The sequence below is a fragment of the Melanaphis sacchari genome, unplaced genomic scaffold (assembly GCF_002803265.2).
Source record: "Melanaphis sacchari strain LSU unplaced genomic scaffold, SCAv2.0 Contig638_pilon_pilon, whole genome shotgun sequence".
Lineage (NCBI taxonomy): Eukaryota > Metazoa > Arthropoda > Insecta > Hemiptera > Aphididae > Melanaphis > Melanaphis sacchari.
In genome coordinates, this window is record NW_020271452.1 from 4,995 (window position 1) to 23,031 (window position 18,037).

The 18,037-nt window shown below is 32.1% G+C and overlaps 1 protein-coding gene across 6 annotated transcripts; it reads right to left on the reverse strand.

Moving 5' to 3' along the window:
* Positions 1-216: 216 nt before the first annotated feature.
* Positions 217-17,793, reverse strand: LOC112600312. Of its 6 annotated transcripts, none has more exons than XM_025347510.1 (7): positions 17,761-17,793; positions 13,189-13,221; positions 12,372-12,398; positions 11,750-11,779; positions 11,122-11,148; positions 10,427-10,480; positions 217-245 (listed from the first exon to the last, which is right to left on the reverse strand). In XM_025347510.1, the coding sequence occupies exons 1-7, from the start codon at positions 17,774-17,776 to the stop codon at positions 229-231; spliced, it is 204 nt and encodes a 67-aa protein (XP_025203295.1). In that variant the 5' UTR covers positions 17,777-17,793; the 3' UTR covers positions 217-228. The 6 variants fall into 6 exon arrangements, with proteins under 6 accessions (XP_025203295.1, XP_025203290.1, XP_025203291.1 ...); XM_025347505.1 differs by lacking the exon at positions 217-245 and adding an exon at positions 6,898-7,180; XM_025347509.1 differs by lacking the exon at positions 217-245 and adding an exon at positions 7,487-8,062.
* Positions 17,794-18,037: the final 244 nt, after the last annotated feature.

Genomic DNA, 18,037 nt, shown 5'->3' on the forward strand with positions numbered 1-18,037 from the left:
TAATATATATTATATTTAAATTATATATTATTATTTTCTGATATATTTATGATATTGATGTAAACATATTGAATTATTACAATATTTTAGGTTAAATTTGTCTTTATCTTTAATAATCTATTTATATAATTTTCACTCAGATAATAATAAGTTGATGTATTCAGATATTTATATAGATATGAAATATAGGGATGATATAATATATCTTATTAAAGTATATTACCTATATTATTTTTTGACGGTATCTAAAAATAATAGAATATAAATGTTATAATATGTTTATTTAAATAATATATTATATTTAATATTTTAATATTTTGACACAGAATATTAATTTAGACTGTTTGTTTAAATAATTTGATTGTTAGTATTTTATTTATATTTTTAACATAATTGTTATTAACTAATAAAATATATTTTAATTTTCATTACATCATTTTTGGTTCCTTGATAATATTTATATATATTACCTTAATATCTTTACCTGATAAAACTATAATTTTTTCTAATATTTTACTAGTATGCAAATAGCTTTATAAAGCTTTGTGGATACGAACATTTGGGTGCTAACATTTTAGCTAGGGTACGAAAAACCTTACCTCCTTGTTCGACCATAAAAATCGTCGTTGTTGTTTGATAAAAAAAATATTATGTTATTATTAATAAAACATATATATATATATATATATATATATATATAGATTGGTTACACTTAAGTTCCGTTGATCGAGTAACAAATAATTGCTTAACGTTTGAAAATAACGCACTTACATAAAAAAAACTATTTTCTCATTAACATGGTTTTGGGTTTCCAAAACACATAGAGTGGATTTAAAGTACCACCTGGATCACAATTATGTCTTTAGTGTTGAAGTGAAAGTCCATTTGTCAAGTCTCAAATAAGTCAGACATTTTTTTTTATTTTTAAAAATCACGCTAACCTAAAAAATAAAACTTTTTTTTAATCATTGAGAATTTGAGTTTTTCTGGCAAACCAAATGTATTACGACTATAGACTATAGGGATAAAACTGTTATCATTAGATCATTAGAATCTAACCTAACCTAGCTGGGAGCACAATTCAGCCCTTAACATTGAAAGTTATTTATCTCGGGAAGGGATTGAGCACAAACGACGGGATTAATAGCACAAACCTGCAAAAAGAAGCACAAACGAATGGTGTTAATTTTTTTTGGAAATTCCAAAGTGGGGAGGGGCGGGGACATGGAGCTGTGGTTTTCTATTGCTGACAATGGATGACAGACAATACACACGGAACTCCACACCGCAGCAACACGCGAAAAAGAAAAAAGAACAGAAGAAACTAGCCGGTCCGACACACGGTTTTTAACGAACCAAACTCGACGACAACATGAAGAACGAAACGAAAGCTCAGTACCACCTACGTCCTACACAAATGAAAAACACGCGAACTTATGGAACTCTCGGTGACATTGAGGTCAATGACTTTAGAAAAAACATGAAACATAACCAAATTTATTTCGACCACACGCACGATATGAAACAACGGAAATATTTTAAACGAACATTGGATAACGGTCGCACGCATGCACCGGACGGTTATCACACAACAGCTGTCGTCAACCGCATCACGGTGTTGCACGAACCGTATCTCAACACGCAATTGACGGTACGAAAACTCCGCCAACCGACTAACATAACCTTGGCGACAACACTACTTTTAATTAATCTAAATACCAAATTCTAATAACCTTGGACCCAAGAACTCTTTAGATTAGTTTAGAAGAAACTCGACTCATAGTATCTATATTAACTATGAGTTACAAGTTATGACAGGAACAAAGGATAACAAAAATGAAAAGTAAAATTATCAAACAGAACAATTCAAAATTAAACTACGTATTATTTTATCACATAATTTACATATTGAATTTTTGAATTTTTATTCGCGTTAGCAACATTCATAGATATCTGTCTTACAACGGATATATTAATAACTAATTAGGATCATAGGGGTAGTAGATAGGTTGTCTATCTGGTGCATAGATGATTGTAGATGAATTTGATAGATACTTGTATAATTTATTTCTATTCAGGTTGGTTGTGTTACAATTTCAGATTACTTGTTTAGAATTTAGGTCACCTATAATAATAATATCATTATAGTTATTCAAAATTGTATATACCTACATATTAAAAGATGGAAATTAGTATGTGCCCACTAGAGTTTTGTTTAAATTATTAATTGATAACATTATTACTATAGCTTCCAATGATTTCAGCAGAGGTATATAAGCCTGTTAATGTTATATTTTGGTGCGAATTAATAACGCAACGTCACCTATAGGCCGGACGGCTAGCGTGGTTAGACCAGTGTTTCTCAAAGGATGTGTCGCGGCACACTGGTGTAGTGGTATGCCGTGAAATTTGAATTTATCCATAATTGTGCCGTGACTTATTGTGTACGCCTTATCGCCCAAATCTCTTGGTCACGGTATAATCCTTTTATTGTTATTGTTATTGTTATTCCTATTATTACTTATTATCTTATAACTTATATTCTGATATCGATTATTAAATTATTATTTGCACTTTCGGTGATTGCGCTGTCCGGTTTCTGTCACAGAACACGGTACCTATCTGTTGAAATTTGTCACAGAACACGGGACCGGAGTAATGTGACCGCCGAAAAGGCACCTATAAAAGGCCACGTGAACAACGAACGATTACCCATTCCTTTACCAACATTGTAGTAAGACCTACCCAGGCAGACTTACGCATTGTTGGTAAAGGACTTCCCCGCCTTGACGGATCTTGTTGGACTGTTGTGGTGCCACAACACATTGAACCACTGGACTCAATATTTGGAGTATTCCGGCATTGGATCGGCCGCCCACAGTCAATGAGGCAATAGTCAGAGCTATTCAGGCATTGTCTCGACCGTTAAACAGTCCAACTTGATTCCTCCGTTGTCTCCCGTCAGTGCGATCATCGTTGCGTTTAAGCTCGGACAGTGCGTTCGTCGTATATGTGTTTCTTTTTTATTTTAATATATACAATAACTTCTCATCATAATGTTTATAATTATTGTAAGTTACATGTTTTTTATTGTGTTTCATCATTGCGACATTTTATTAAAATATTGTCATTAAGACAACTAAACCGAAAATGTAAATTGTTATACTTTATCATTGCGATACCATAACCTATTCCTAAATCAAACACTATAATAACTATAATAATGTGCCGCAATAGAAAAAAGTTTGGGAGCCACTAGGCTAGACGATCATTTTGATAAATAGAATATTTTCCAATAATTTAATTGAGTTTTGTGTAGATAAGTGTTTCTCACTTATACAGGTAATATCAACATTATGATGAGATAAGAATACAGCGAAAATATTGCGATTACGTTTAATACCATTTACGTTCCAGTAAATGATGAATATATTACTAATATTATTTATGTTAATTGACATTGAGCTTATTAAATTGAGATATAAAAAAAAAATGTGAATAAAGGCATTAACGATGTTGTGTTTTGAACATCTGACGTAGTTTTACTTTTAGCATCTTTAATTTTTCTGAGTAAAATTGGCTATGTAGATTTTTTACTTGAGGACTAATATGGGGTTGGAAAGAATTATGTTCTTGAGGTTTGAGAATAACTTATAGATATTTTGGTGGATTTCCGCGAAACTAAACTTTATTGTGGTTTTTAATTTGTTTGTAAATTTTGCAACCATTATAGTTCGATGAGCAATTTTCGATACGATATACGAAGATAGGTGCGCTATTTGTATCTTTAGTACATTCCGAATAATGGTGTTGTTCTGGATATTTACCACATTTAGGAGGTAATTAATAAAAATATTTTTTATACTTAATTAAAACGTTAACGATTTTGACATTGAGGATATATAGTTCATAGTTGTTATTTTCCATCATTATTACACACTGGAAGAGACGATCAAGAGAGAAAATGTTATTCGCTGATTTATCAAGAATTGTAGCGACATTTGAGATTGGTGATTTGTTACGGTTCTGATGGCAGATTACATAAGTGACATTGTAGTCTAATTTATTATTAGAGAGAGATTTCTATTTACCGATAGTCGATATGTATGAGACTTTTAATTTCGGTAAGATATTTTATAACAGTGAGATGGTCATCGAAGGTTGATAAGTTCAATTTTAGGAAGATATTTTGTTTTTAGAAGTTTTGGTCAATCGACGGGCCAAATCAGACCCTTTGCGTCTGACTGGCATTGTTTATTGTATAATCGATTTCTATACACAAACAGACAACAGTGAACAGAATTAAACTAACAAGTTATTAGAGATAAACTGAATAATATTTGTATACTGTTATGTGGAAACTCACCATAAGCAATATCCTTGATTGAGCATTATTATTTATTTTAAACCATCAAATACAATAAATACTAAATAGTTATAGTTTTACACGTAAATATTAAAAACTATTTGTGGATAGTCACCATTTACACTGTTGCGTGCGTATTTTCAGCGATCAATTATTTTAATAATTTGAATAAATAAATAATACAACTAATTAACAAATATAAGGTTTTTATTTAAATTAAACAAAGTATAATTTAAATAGTTAAATAGTGGCTAAGTGGTTGAAAGTGCTCTCATCTTAACGGTTATGGTACATCAGATCTTTTTGCTCTCTTAGCTCCCTTATAAATGAAATAGTTTCCTTGTTATTGTTGTCTGCGGCCTTGCATTTCGTAGATATCCTTTGAGTTGTTTTTGATATTTATAATTGTTGAAGAACAATCTCTAGGATGCAATTTACTCATAATTGCCAACACGTGCCAGTGGAATCTCTTGTTTCATAAGAGTGACCTCGATGCTGCGCTTCTGTCCTAATAATTGAAACGTGCAAGTGCAATCCTTTATTGAAAACGGGTGATCGTTTATGAGCTTATATTTTATTCGTCTTCAGGTCCTAGAGTGCAGCGTGTCTTTAAAATATTTATTTTCAATAATTGTTTCCAACTTAATGGGGTCTCGAGTCATTTTTGAGAATTCTTAATCTGGTGTTTTCTAATAACTACAAAAATCAGAAATGGTTTCTGTTTCCTGTCCTACTAGACACCCTATCTCTTTGTTATTAAATTCGCCATTAACTGTGCTTTTCCATTTCTTGATAACTCTCATAAATATTTTAATTTCTATTTCGCATGCTATCATGAGATAATATGCTCTAAGACGAGAGCTCAGGCCAAATTTAGTGTTCGGTTTCAGAAATTATTACGAGTGTTTCAATCTCTGAATTCGTTATAAATTTGAATTCAAAAGTTGCTTATAATCGCTCTTTACTCGAACTGACTGTAAGCTAAAAGCCGATCCTAGATCTTTTGAGACTTTGTCCGGGAGAATAAATTTTGTGAAGGGATTTCATATACTGTTAATTAAAAAAAAAAAAGAATGATCTGGGCTCTAAATCAATTTCTAGCCTCTTTCTTCTTATTTTATCACAGTTTGGTGTTATTAAGTATGTAGAAAATTTTAATTAAAGGTAACACTATGGGTGAACCGTGCAAGTGTGTAGCAAATCATAGCTATGTCTATTACACTTGTAGACCTGGAATTTGTTGCAAAGGTAATATATAAGAGCCAATTTTTTAAACTTAGGAATTTAAAGAAGAGGCTGTATATAAACTGCGGCAAAATATACCTTTTTCTAAAAGTCGATATGTAAACTGCGGCAAAAAAAAAATTAAGATAATACAATCTGCGGCAAAACTGATAAGATACATTACACAAACTGCGGCAATTTATTTTTTATAGGTACCTTATATTATATACTATATCATATATACCTGTATATGTGTACCTAATATGTAGGTACCATGTACGAAATTTGTCTTGCGTACAAATTGGTAAGGTAAATCCAAATGTATTTTTAAGTTTTAACGAAACATATCGGTAATATTGGTTCCTGTACTTTTGTTAATACTAATTAGTACCTACTTACATCTTACAAATGTCAGTAGTTAATATTTATTCAACGTTATGGAGTTAACAACAATGTTTAGCCAGAATGACAAAATTTTAACATTGTTAAACAATTTTAAATTCAAATTTAAATACGAGTCAAAGACAAATGGTAATTAAACATGGGAATGCGTCAATAAAACATGCAAGGCCAAATTGGTCTTCAACAAGGAAAAAATTCTTGATCAAGAAAAATCTGTTTTGGATCATAGTCATAAATCAGATTCTTCAATTGAACGTCAAGCAGTAAGTAATAACTAATAATATTAAACGAAAAATATCTGAAAGCAATATAAACGAAATGCCTATAACAATCTTTTAAAATAATTTTTAATAATAATAATATTTTTTAATTTTAAAAATTGGTTTTTCTTAATTTTTACGCCTAATACTCTAATAGACTATATACTCTAATTAAACAATAAATGTGTATATAGTATATTATAATAAAAGGTATATAAAATAAATTGCCGCAGTTTGTAGAATGTATCTTATCGGTTTTGCCGCAGATTGTATAATCTTACATATCAACTTTTAGAAAAAGGTAAATTTTGCCGCAGTTTACCATCTCCCAAAGAAGAGTTCAAACAGGAATCTTAGCAAGCAAACCTTAGCAAACTTTTGATCCGAAGCAGGATGTTTTTTACCAGTTGGAACTGCAGGTGTAAAAGAGCACTCAACTCGGAATTTAATACATCCATTAAAGGTATGAATTCGATAACAATGTACACTAAAAACATACTTGATCGTAGAACCAATGTTTTATTTTGATTGATGTCAAATTTCAAATTAATCAAAGTTTTTATTTTTAATAGCCATTTTTATAAGAACTAATATTTTACATATACCGTCTCTCCAATAAAAAAAAAAAAGAAAGAAACACAAAAATTAGATAAATTATTTATAATTGACAAGCTCTTGGATCCTAAGAGTAAATACTTAAATTACAATTTAATTGGTTCAGTTAAGTTAGTATATTAATTATTTCAACATATCAGATGATTAACTAATCATTAATGTTCATTAAATCAATTTAACATATTTTTATTATCTTATATATGGTTGACTTCAATAGTTTTGTTACTTTCAGTAGTAGACTTTAAATCCAATAGATCCATTAATTTAGGGATGTTAAGCTCACACCAATTTTTAGGAAGGAATATATCATATTCTAAAAACAAAAATAAATACCTTTATTATAAATTAAATTATTTTTTATTATTTGTAGAATGTTAAATAGAAACATTTAAAATGTATAAATAATTAATTTTATGTAGGTACAAATTCGTTTCAAATTCGTCCTTTGTATTATTAAATAATGTCACATAATATGAAAAAATATTAAATAAATGAACAAAAAAACTACTTAAAACTTATGATAAAACATAAAACATGGTCCTTATTAATAAGAACCAATTTCATTTAATAAAATCGTATTTTTATTATAGATAAAGGGCTAAGATCGTATAGGATTAAATTTGAGTTCGTACACTAGAATAAAAGTAATTTTAGATTTAGTATATAATAATATAAAAAACTGATCATTTGTCAAGGTTTACCATTCGATTAAAATCTAGCAGAGAATCTATTTCAGAAATATTAGTCAATTCCTAGGCACATTTAGAAACTAAAGGAGTCTTATCAGAACGTTTTTTACTAGTGGTATTAACTATTACAACTTTTTTGTATTTAACCCATAATTATTTTACTTCTAGGCTTCAAGTCAATGCATAAAGGGATTGTGTACAGTCCGTGTAGAGGTGTAGAGACATCTGTATTATGTCACATTTTTAATCTGACGTGTGATTTCCACATCTCGTCGAAATAGCGACCAACTAATTGCACCCATTTACATATACACGCAAAATCCTCTTCAATATGGTACAAAAGAATAGTTGGGTTAGTCTTAGATCATAAAAATTTACTACATAAAAAAAGTTTAGCTGATGATAGATAAGGGTGTCTGGTCTTAAGTTTGCATATTCGCTGTAGACACGATTCCTGACAAATTTTTTTGTTTCATATTATCCAGTGCGACGATAGAGGCGTGAAGCTAAGTAAAAATAAAAAATAATGTAGTAGCCACTAACGTATAATAATAGGAAACTGAGTTGTTTTTATTGAAATACCGTACTAATTTTTGTTAATCAATAGGCCAGGTACTACAGGGCAAAGGGCCATAAATCGAATAAGATCGATTTAGATCAGAAATATTGTGTAGATGGGAACAGAGGAACTCGGAAGTAGATTGGTTAGATGGCTTAAAAGTTATAACCAAAAATTATTAAGTACTTTAAAGAACGATCTTGAGTATGGAACTGTAATGATGTGCTTCCGTAAGCAATCATAATTAAATATTTATATAATAAAATAAATAATTATGACCTTTAACTATAAGTCATCTATTAATATAATCATGTAAGACAAAAATTAAATATTTAATTACAATATAATTAAATGACCTATAGTTGAATCATAAGCACAATAAATAAAACATACACACACATATAGTATATTAATTATAAAAAGGCCGGTCATCGCCGGTCACACGCAGTGTCCTTATGTCTCTTTATACAGACGATCGCATGCGAGAGTAAAAGACTATGCAGATCGTATATACAAAGAGACATAAGCATTGAAGATTGTTAACTGTATAAATTAAATATATATCATGTATTAAAAGTTTTATAATAAAGTTAATGAGTTTAATCAAATTAAATAAATGTTGAAATTTCTTAAACGCATACTGGTTACATTCAAGACGTCAATAGAGAAAACATTGTCAGAAGGAAGAAAAAGAAAACATATCATACCTTATATATATATATATAAGCACTTTTCGAATTATTACACAACGCAAATATGGCAAAATATAATATGTCACCCCGATCCGTCGCTTATCCATCGTCACAACTCTTATTGCGACGGCAACGACGTAAGACGATTAAACGATTACAAAGGCGCGCTATTTTTTTAAGCACTTGGTGTTAGAAATTGGCATGGATAAGTGTGACGTGTAATTAAGAATTGTACTTTGAAATTAATTCGAGTTAATAGTTCTGTAGGATATATAAGAGCTAAAGTATTTAAGCCAAGTTAGTGCAGAACTGGCGAATAATCATGGGCTGGGTGATAAACTTTAACACATGTTTTGCAAAGTTCAGGAACTTACTTATGTTGGTCACTCTCAACTTGATTCATACCACAAGAAATAATTGGATCCCATACAATAGCTTCATATTCCAATATCGATTTCACAAAACACAAATTAAAGACTTTTTTGGAGTAAATATTTTAAATTTACTACTAATCCTATTTATAAAAACTAACTTTTTAAAAGCTTTACAACATATTCTATCTAATCGAGTTTGAAAATTTAACAAAAACTATAACCAAATCAATAATAAATGTGAGTTTGTCTACGACATGACGCCCCGACTCTCGGACGAGTTTTTTCATCACCACCACCCGAATCGTAACTATCCAAGCACTAATAGCCTTCCCTACGACAAACGATGAGCCAGCTGATTTATACGCCCGGGACAAATCACAACGACTGACGTACCACGTTTGTACCTATCTAGTACCTACATAAACCGGATTAGTCACGTCTTTATAAGAATCGATGCTATCAAAACAGTCTGAATGTCATCGACCGACTCGATCGTCGACCATTCCTATGCGCACAATAACGAATGAAAATGATGTGCGATTGTTTTTTTTTTTGCTTAGGTGTTTAATAATGTGGAGCTTAAACCGTATTATCACCACTATATTTTTAATATTTTATTATTTGTACTTATTGCAAATGTGCGCCAAAGCGTGCCACTCCGTGCTTCTGTCTTGTGTACGCACAGCATCGCATTACACTGTATTTTATTGTATACTTTATGTTTATATACTGTTTTTTTCAACATTTATTTCTTTCGAACAAAAATATTACCAACTCGAAATACCAAAAAACTAATGGTGTTATATTTCTTTTACCTTCTCCTAACCTCACATTTATCACATGATTCAGATCGCCTGTTTGCATAATTTGTCAAATCCAACAATTGTACCACATGTCTGTGGATTATTATCAATAATATGATACCATGTTATTTTTACTGGAATACGATAAGTAATATTAACTTTTACTATCATACATGATTCTAACCCAATAAAGAAAGATAGAATAGAAGTTTTTTACCATCTACTAATTTAATATTAAGTTAAGTATCAATTTTAAATTTTTATGACAGGTTATTTATTTATTGAATATCTAGTGCTAACCGTTGTGAGCCCATTTTCGATAAATTACACTGTTTGAAATTACGTATCAACACAGCACACGCACAGTATTGCTATTTTATAATTTAACAAATTACTATTAACAAAAATATAAATTATAATTAATGTATAATAAAATACATACGAGATGCTTTTTGTATAATAACCCTCAAAATATACTGGTAATATATATCTGCTTCTATTAAAAAAATATATATATATACCTCCTATATATTAGAGTATTCAGTTTAATAAACTATTTAAATAATAATTGTTCATTATTTAGGATTATTAATTTTAATATTTTATATTATAATAACTGCATTTTTGTTCATATATATCAATACATAAACGAAATGTTTTCAAGGTAGTTATTGACGAGGAAAGTAACAAGATTATGAATGATGGAACATGTTATAATTAAATTTAAATTGAGTACAATCATATTTACATTTGTGTATGAATAATAAATATACAATATGTATATTAAAATATTACTATTGTAGATGATAGTTCTGTATGATTGGAGATAACAAAGAGATAATGACTTCGACAGATGACGACGCATATCATTACTGGATTTGTATTATAACGGCGGTTGTCATAACCATACGCTTTCAGAATAGTAAGGTCGTCATTCAAATTCGTGGATTTTTATGTATAAAATCATTATACACATCAAATTTCCGGGAACATAATTATTTCATACTTATCGAGTATTAATTATTGTGATTTTTAATGAAATGATTATAATGTGACTTTATACTGAATATGTAAAACCCACAAGTTTAAGGATATGTAAGCAATAAAAATTGTTATACAAAAATATAATTTAGGTACCTTGCGAAGTGTTTGATTTACTGGTATCTGTTATAACAAAATACAATTAAAAAATATGTCATAAATTCTCTGATAAAAACTACATGATTGTATTTATATGTATTGTAAGAGGAGTGCATTTAATGTGGGCATTCGTTCTGTTTTAGTTTTTTATAGAACGATTAAATGTTTAATTCTGATCAATTTCTGAATAGTTTTTATTGTAGTTATTGACGGGGAAAGGAACAAAATTAAATGGAACACGTTATAATTAAATTTTACACGAGTACAATTATATGTACATTTGTGATGTATAATAAATATACAAAATATATATTAACTATATTATAACTATTGTAGATGAAAGTTCTTTATGAGTGGAAATAAAAAACAGATAATGATCGTGACATATCGCGACGCACACATCTCATTTCTGAACATGTATTGTAACGGCGGTTGTCATAACTATTATACACTGTCTGAATAGTAAGGTTGTCATTCAAATTCGTGGATTTTTATGTGTACATTTTGAGTATAAATTGCGATTTTTACTGTAATATTTATAATATGACTTGATACTGAATACGTAAAACCCACAAGTTTAAAGATTAATACGCAATAAAAAATGTTATACAAAAATATAGTTCACCTATCGATTTTTTCGATTCCTTTTCAACATCTAAAACAAAATACAATTGTAAAATGTATCATTAAATTTTCGGTATAAAATTACATATTTGTTTTAGATTTTTATAGAACGATTAATTGTTTAATTCTAATCAATTATTGAACAGTTTTTACAGTAGTTGTTGACGGGGAAAGGAACAAGATTATGAACGATGGAACATGTTATAATTAAATTTTACACGAGTACAATCATATTTACAATAGTGAATGTATTATAAATATATAATATGTATATAAAAATATAACTATTATAGATGATAGTTCTGTATGATTGGAGATAATAGAGAGATAATGACCTCGACAGACGAATACGCATTTAATTATTGGATATGATTATAAAGATGATTGTCATAACCATAGGCTTTCAGAATAGTAAGGTCGTCATTCAAATTCATGGATTTTTATGTATAAAATCATTATACACATCAAATTTCCGGGAACATAATTATTTCATACTTATCAAGTACTAATTGTGATTTTTAATAAAATAATTATAATGTGACTTCATACAGAATATGTAAAACCCACATGCTTAAGGGTATGTAAAGAATAAAAAATGTTATACAAAAATATAATTTAGGTACCATTCCAAAAGTTCGAATTATTGTAATCTGTTATAACAAAATACAAATATAAAATATGTCATTAAATTCCCTGATAAAAACTACATGACTGTATTTATATGTATTGTAAGAGGAGTGCATTTTATGTGGGCATTCGTTTTGTTTTAAATTTTTATAGAACAACTAAATGTCTGATTCTGATCAATTTTTGAACAGTTTTTGTAACGTTTAACCGAAACATGTTATTAAAAATCAGTGAATAACGTTGAACTCCAACCGTAGTGACGAAAATACAAAACCATAACTTTTATAGTTGATATTTAAAAATATAACGATTTTTTTAATTTATTCAGACAATGACTAAGGAATAAATAATATGCCTATAATAATTTATGAAAATTACATAAAATTATTTAAATTATAATTACGAATGCCCAAATTGCAAATTTGTTTGTCATTAACTGATTTAGTCCTGATTCGCCGCTTTAGCATGGTTATTTGTACGGTCTTTATTTGTTAATACACGTTCGTATAAATTCCACATTTAATAGAAAACAAAACACATCTACAAGAATCGTGTTTATATCAAACAATAATAAATTAAGTATTATGGTTTTACTTTTATAAATAGGTATATTTTTCCTATGTAGTACATTTTCGACTTTTTAACAACAATTTAAATTTGTAATCAAATCAAGTGTGATAGATTTAGAATAAAGGGTTTAATAAATTTTTATTTATACTAATCACAGCATATAGCGTAAAAATAATCAAATACGCGTGAGAAACTGAAGTACATTATACCTAAAATCTAATTTCGTATAAATTTGATTATTACTTGATAAAAATGGTCTATTATACATTCCAGTAGCTAAAGAAGAAAGTGTGTAATTATTAATAATTTATTATATCTTTTTAGTTTTTGCTTTATCTCTAAATAATTGATTGCTTCTTAAATTAAGCAATCGTACCAAACTATAATGCAACATGATTTAAAATAAAATTTTATTTTAATAAATAATGATGTAAAAAGTAGGTACCCATTTGCATGAATAGATAACACATTGAACTTAATTTATTAGTTTAAAAATATTATGAATTTATTTTATATTTATTTTTTTTTTTTTGTTTAGTGAATATTAAGTATAAACATTTTTTTTTTAGATAGCGCGTATATTAGATAAAATCCATCTGTGGATTGAAGGAAATGTATAGACAGCCAATTCGAACTAATTAAATTTGAGGTAGGTCAGGTAGGATATGTTATTAATTTGAAATGAGTAAGTAAAAGTACCGGGGAGTCATTTAAGATTGAATCAAATTTTCTATGTACATGGGATATTTTAAAGGCAGCATAAACATTAAACATGTCTGAAATATTTAAAAACTTTGAATGATTACACTATGGTGTTAGTAACAAAGATAATAGTAAAGAGAGGCGTTTAGAGTAGGTGTAGCCTATCGTAAGATGTGAAATAAGACAGATTCCGCTTACATTGTTTTAATGTTAATTATTTTATGTAACGTTAAAGTTATTGTAATAAGTGTAAATTGAGAATTCTTATTTAAATCGATAATGACCTATTAACCTTATTTTTTACATTTTTTATATTAAAATGAATTTTTTAAGCGGATAGTTCATTCATGGTTATTGGGAAATATGTCTACTCAGCTTAGTGATAATACTTGCAAATACATAATACGATGACGACGAATACAAAATGATTGTACTTATGTGTAGTCGCCATATGGCGCATGAAAACAAGCAAGGCCCCATGGCTAAACGGGATCACAGCAGGAATCCTGCGGCAGGCGTGGCCCGTCCTTAAAAACCAAATTTCGTTTACGTTCAACAGTTCACTAGCTACGAGTATATTTCCGAGCCAGTGGAAAAACACGGCGCTGGTCGTTATTAGGAAATCGCCCGATAAGGACCCGATGGAGGCTAGATCTTACTGACAGATTAGCTTTCTCCCCGTTCTAGCTAAGGCAATAGAACACATCATCGTGGCGAGAATCCGTAAAGATACGGACCTCCAAATGTAGGCCACGCAATTTGATATTACCAAGAACTTATTGACCGTTTACACGATGCTTCTTGTTTTGAATTGGTCAGATAAAGGCGGGAGAAAAACGTCATAGGCCCTAGCTGAGTGTTGAACCCTAGGGGTCGGTATTAGTGGGTGGATCCGAGGAAAAAGTCGGGTCCAGCGTAGCGGGCCTACTACGGTCATCGTCCTATGTCAGTGAGGGTGCGGGGTATCCAGCCAGGCCCCCGATGCTTTATCTACTACTAGTGCTGAGGCAGACTTGTCTTCTAGAGAGAGTTCGAAACAGGCCCTATCCAGCGCCCTGAAAGCCACTGAAGAGACTGTAGGATACGTGTACAAGACAAGATTGTCAAGTGGAACATTGGTAAGGAGAACCCAAGTGGAATCGCCGTATGGTAAATAGATAGAAGATTCCATGAGATGTATGGAAGCCTTGGAAAACGCAATGCAAGAAGCACCAAACACGAAAATTGATATCAAGAATAGCATGAAGGCTTTTGGTCTAGCCCTAAGAAAGCTCCACAAAGCAGCGAAGGCGCTTGGACATCAGCAGCAAGGTTAGGTAAAGCTACAGAAGCGGAAAGGCTATGCTTCCGCTGCAGACAAGAAGGCCATCTCATCAAAGATTGCCCTGGCAGACGCCCGATCAACCAGCTAACAATTGATAATTGTGATAGAGTGGTAGAACCGAGCACGGTTCCGGAGATAAATCTCCCATGATGTTCTCATTTTTGCAAGTAAAGCTGAACCACCGCAAAGTAGCTCAGTATTTGCCCCGGCAGTACTTGTCCGAGCAAAAAGTCGATGTTGCGCTGGTGAGTGAACCCTACTTTGTGCCATCCAACAGCAGCTCATTACTGGTCAGTTCTGGCACTCGATGAGCAGCAATCTAGCTAGTAGGTGAAGGTTTCGCGCTGGTTATTATCCACCAAGACCCGGAATTCATTACCATCCGTCTCAACGGGGTTCAAATATTCAGTTGTTACGCGTCTCCAAAATGTTATAAATGTTATAAATGTTATAATGTTGTAACCTAACCTGAGTTGACATTAGAAATGCGTTCAACACCATTGGATGGACGGAGGTTTTGACGGCGTTAAACGCTTTGAATGATCCTGCATACATCCTGCGAATTTTTCTGGACTACTTCCGGTGAAGGACAGCAGAAACCTAGGCAGGAAATGACCGGGTAGAGGTATGCGTATCATGCGGTGTGCCTCAAGGGTAGTAGGTTCCCTTTTGTAGAACATAGCCTACGACAGGGTGCTACGCCTGCAACTTCCGACGAACGTTGAACTACTGGCTTTTCCGATGACACCATGGTCATTGCATCGGGAAGATCCATTGCCGAACTGCAGAGAAATACCAACAAGACGCTGTCGGTGTTGTTCACCAACAAGTACAAATACCCTAATATTATTCTCAACGGACAGACAATGGAGATGAAGCAGCAAATGAAATACTTGAGGATAGTGATCGACCGGAGGTTACAGTTCAAGGCGCCCATATGCGAAGCCTCCACGAAAGCATAGAAGACAGCGAACTAGCTAAGGCGCTTGATGCTCAATATCGACGGCCTGAAACAGCCGCCTACGCTAGAGTACGTACCCGCCAACGTAGAGCAAATAAACCGTGTCCAGCGTAAGGCGCTAAGGTTAGGGTTAGGTTAGTCACAAACTGGAAGCTGGACCAAGCTCCTGATAGCTGACATCGAGTCGTGATGTAGCAAGCGGCATGGATGCTAGACTTCCATGTCACCCAGTTTCTATCTGGACATAGCTGCTTCGAGCAGTACTTGAATAAGATCGGCAAAGAGAAGTCTAGGAAGTGTCATCACTGCCAGGATGAGAATGAAACAGCAGAGCACACGCTCTTTGAATGTCCAGCGTGGGACGAAGATAGGAGGGAGATGGCAAGCGTTTAATATTTATTTATTTGTTGTAATGTAATGTATGTCTTGTTGTGCAATAAACGATGCGGCCAGGGGAGTAGCAATGCTTACGCAGTTCCTCCTCCGATCGCGATATCGTATAAAAAAAAAAAAAATAAATAAAAAAGGGTAATTGCAGTGGGACGATGGCCGAAGGCTGCCGTTCTTCCGTTGTCGTCGCAAACATGGCCATAGGCGTTAACCTAACCTAACCTAACCCTAGCCGTGAATTAGGGTTGAGATACCTCGCGAGGCGTTTTTGGTGCACTCTCTCCATATGAATAATTCTTGCCTAGACCGAGAGCTCGAATCATACAGGTTAGACTACTCTTCGGGCGAAACACGTGCGTGTTTTCAGCTAACTCGGGGCTTGATACGGCAGAGGCATCAAGCAGAAACGGCAATCCGACGCTCTGAGGGCGACGGCAACGGTGTTTACCGTTGACCTAAGATCATCTGCGACGAGTCCATCGCACTTGAAGAAGGACTCGTGGTGGTTATGGGAGTACCGCCTTTGTAGAAGAGGTCTGACTCGGGCGGTATCTGTCGGGCTCTGGTCGTGGCGGCGACTCATTGTGTCGCCTAAAGTGAGGTGGCACCACGCGAAGGTTCACCGAATAAACATCCGGGGCTCCCTCCCAGAAGAGATAACCACGCTGTTGCGAACCTGGTTCTGTACTGACACGTGGAAAAAAACGAGTAGGAGGGCAGCAACGAGATGAATAAAAAAAAAACAGGTTCAGTTGATATGCTGGTGATTTTTCTTTTATTGTGAAAAAAAACAATTTGGCAATCAAGGTTGACAATAAAAAAAATATATAAGTAATGTTCACTGTACGGACGAATTTCAAGGGCAAAATCGCGTACGGTAAGGATCATAAGACTGACTACTATCCTATTACCGGTTCGCGGTGTCGGCGGTCAAGACGTTCCGAAACCGTTGTCGTGCATCAGCATCATCCATCGTCGGCTGGCGGTTGGATAGAGAAGTGATTCCGCAGTTTTCCGCGTAAAGGCCGTTTGAATTCTAACGGATATTACACGAGACCCCACGTCAACGCGAATACATAAAGGGGTAGAATGTCTTGGGGTAACCCGGAAGAACTGGTTGGACCCCGCAACCCACGGAAAAATACACCTATGCGAAATATGAATGATGTGTGTCAAAGTCGTGTTTCAATACACTAAAGACTGTTATGTGAACACGAGTTACGTAAATTATAGTATTATAATAAAAATATATTTTTAATAAATTAATATTATTAATTAATAGCCTGAATCTTTCATTTTTTTAATTTAAATTTCAAACAATCAAATGCATTTCAACAACTTATATTTTTCATAATCTTTGTTCTATTGATGATAACTTAGTAAAAGTTCATTACTTAAATAAAATCAGTCAAAAAAATAACTGTATTAGTTTTCTTACCAGTGTCAAACGACATTATTATATCAGAATATTTTTTATCTATAAATAAAAAAATAATAAATATGTTTATACTACCTATAAGAAAAAGGTTAGGTTTTTCTGGTATGTTAGAGTGATCTTTAACATTTTTAAATATTAAGCTATTTTTAACTTGTGGTGCTATCATATCGTAACCTATATAAATATCTACCAATAAAATAAGTTAAATTTTGACTTATCATGAATCGTAATGTCACACAAGGATTTCTAAATTTAAGAATATATATTTTCGTTAAGC

Excerpts from the sequence above, each read along its gene's own strand:
- LOC112600312 (XM_025347505.1), bottom strand. Across the intron at positions 11,780-12,371 it reads TAATTCGAACTTTTGGAATG|ATGTTGAAAAGGAATCGAAA; the intron begins GTACCTAAATTA and ends ATTTTGTTTTAG. Across the intron at positions 11,149-11,749 it reads GGAATCGAAAAAATCGATAG|ATACCAGTAAATCAAACACT; the intron begins GTGAACTATATT and ends TTGTTATAACAG.